The sequence below is a fragment of the Jaculus jaculus genome, chromosome 4 (assembly GCF_020740685.1).
Source record: "Jaculus jaculus isolate mJacJac1 chromosome 4, mJacJac1.mat.Y.cur, whole genome shotgun sequence".
NCBI lineage: Eukaryota > Metazoa > Chordata > Mammalia > Rodentia > Dipodidae > Jaculus > Jaculus jaculus.
In genome coordinates, this window is record NC_059105.1 from 152,898,846 (window position 1) to 152,901,731 (window position 2,886).

The 2,886-nt window shown below is 39.4% G+C and overlaps 1 protein-coding gene across 1 annotated transcript; it reads left to right on the plus strand.

The window, feature by feature from the left end:
• Positions 1–508: 508 nt before the first annotated feature.
• Positions 509–1,474, plus strand: LOC101598601 (olfactory receptor 5K3-like). Its single transcript, XM_004663273.2, has one exon. It carries the CDS (start codon positions 509–511, stop codon positions 1,472–1,474), a length of 966 nt encoding a protein of 321 aa, XP_004663330.1.
• The last annotated feature ends 1,412 nt before the right edge of the window (positions 1,475–2,886 follow it).

Consider the following 2,886-nt stretch of genomic DNA (forward strand, 5'->3'; position numbering starts at 1 on the left):
ATTCCAAGGAGATTTTGTTTAACATGAAGTGCCTTCCCCAGTAGTCTTTAGTATTCATTCTGCAATATACAAGATACCTATTAAACATGATGCTCACGTACTTTTGAAACATCCCTTTCTCTAGGAGAACATGTTAAAATAGTTTTCTCATACTTTCAGAAAAGATGATTAAAATTATTAGAGGTATCTCAAAGGATTGAGACAAATAATTTCATAAAAGTGAACCAAAAGCTACCCCAAATTTGATAAATAATATCCTGATATTAAATACCTAAAAATAAACTTTAATTTCCTTAAGTATCCTTCTGCAGTTGTTAATTTTCCTTGTTGTCAAAGATGCTGACACTTTAAGAGAAAAATCCAACTCCAAAAGTATATTATATCCCAGGGACAGCAGGCAATATTTAAAGAAATATTCCTCTAACGGTTCTTAAAAATGTACGTTAAAGATTATAGGATCACAATTGCAATCATACCTTTTTTTCCTTTGTCAACAGAGAAGCTGGAGATGACTGAGGACAACTACTCTGGGAGAGCTGAATTTATCCTCATAGGATTTACAGATCACCCAGACCTGAAGACTCTTCTGTTCCTGCTGTTCTTTGCCATCTATCTGGTCACCATGGTGGGCAATCTGGGCTTGGTAATCTTGATTTACATGGAACGTCGTCTTCACACGCCCATGTACATCTTTCTGGGCAACCTGGCTCTGATGGATTCCTGCTGCTCCTCGGCCATCACTCCCAAGATGTTAGAGAACTTCTTTTCTGAAGACAGAAAGATAACTCTGTATGAATGCATGGGGCAATTCTATTTTCTCTGTTTTGCTGAAACTGCAGATGACTTTCTTTTGGCAGCCATGGCCTATGACCGTTACGTGGCCATATGCACTCCGCTGCAGTACCACACCATGATGTCCAAGAAACTCTGCCTTCAGATGACTATAGGAGCGTACATAGCTGGAAATGTGCATGCCATAATTCACGTAGGACTTTTGTTGAGATTAAGTTTCTGTAGGTCTCATGTGATCAAGCACTTTTTTTGTGATATCCTTCCATTATACAGCCTTTCCTGTATTGACCCATATATCAATGAGTTGATGGTACTTATTTTTTCAGGGATAATACAAGTCTTTACTATCACTGTGGTCCTGATTTCTTATATGTATATCCTTTTCACAATATTCACAATGAAGTCCAAAGAGGGCAGAGGCAAAGCCTTATCTACTTGTGCCTCCCACTTCCTGTCTGTGTCCATATTCTATGGTTCTCTTCTCTACATGTATACCAGACCAAGATCAGCTAATGAGGAAGACACAGATATACCCGTAGCTATCTTTTATACTCTAGTAATTCCATTATTGAATCCTTTTATTTATAGTCTAAGAAACAAGGAAGTAATTGATGTTATGAAAAGAATAACGAAGACGAGAAAAGTTTGTAACATTCTGAAACCATCTACACTAGAAAGTTGATTTGAAGTTTTCATGACTTCTAGTTAATCTACAGATAATAACACAGCAGAAAAGTTCCATTTTGTAATAAAAATATTAAATGACAAAATGATATTTGAATCAAATTATTTTAGAAATAGATGGTATATAAAAATGTGCCTCAAAATCTAAAATCCATTGGGAGTAGAGTAAGGGATTATTCAGGCAGGTGATTAGTGCTGTCCATATCCAAAAAAATACTAGGCATAAAGCTTAAAAAACAAAAGATTGCTCTCATTTAATATAACTTGAATTTTTTTCCCAAACATAATCTTACAATGTCATACACATTCCAAGTTATTTTTTTTTTTATTTGAGAGCGACAGACACAGAGAGAAAGACAGATAGAAGGAGAGAGAGAGAATGGGCGCCCCAGGGCTTCCAGCCTCTGCAAACGAACTCCAGACGCGTGTGCCCCCTTGTGCATCTGGCTAACATGGGACCTGGGGAACCGAGCCTCGAACCGGGGTCCTTAGGCTTCATAGGCAAGCGCTTAACTGCTAAGCCATCTCTCCAGCCCCCAAGTTATTTTCTGATCCATATTTTCTTGAACATCACTGGTAGGAGGTCAGCTGTGCTCTTACATGTGATTTTTTAAATTGGTCTTCAGCTCTTTCAAGAGTTTTTTATTAAGTGGGAACTTTGTATGGACATGTCATGTGTCAGTACCATCATTTTCTTTCTCTCTGCCCCCATTCCACTGAGGGCCTTCCTCGGTAGGTTATGAGTTATGAAAGCACCAGTCATGGTGGGGGTAGGAAATGCCACTTGATATTCCCTCCCAGCCTTTAGCTCTTACAATCTTCCCAACCCCTATTTCACAAAATTCTCTGAGCCATAGCGGATGTGTTTTAAGTTTACTTTAGGGTTGAACTCTCAGCAGTTTCTGGGTTTCTGCTTTAGTAACTTTTGAGTATCCTCAGTGTCTGTCTCCATTACCCTGGTGCAGGTTGTCAGTCTCATAATGGAAGCAGCATTTTTGTTCATCTCGCCACTTCCTGGGCCCTGGCTGATGTGTGATGACTCATCTCCTGCCAGGGAGTCGGCGATCTTTTTGTATCTTGATGATAGATTTTGGTTGTCCTCAGTTTTTGCTGCCTTCTGAAAAAGCAAAACAAATTCTCCAATGGAGAGTGATATCAACATAAGTTAGAGGAGATAAGTGTTGTTAAGGAAGAGATATTTTGATGGGTATAGCATCTCTTTTGGCCAAAGACTAGTGGAAACTTCTTGTTGGAGACCATGATCTTGGTCTACAAGGGATTCTGACTTTGTTCCCAGTTCTAGCTCTGGGTTCCTTTCCCCTGAGTGGATCTGTAAGCCAATCAGAAAGCCATTAGGCTTGGCGCCACCACTGCACAGGTGTCTACATCTCATCAGGCTGGTTGCTTTTG

Coding starts and splice junctions, on each gene's coding strand:
- LOC101598601 (XM_004663273.2), top strand. CDS start 509: ATGACTGAGGACAACTACTCTGGGAGAGCTGAATTTATCCTCATAGGA.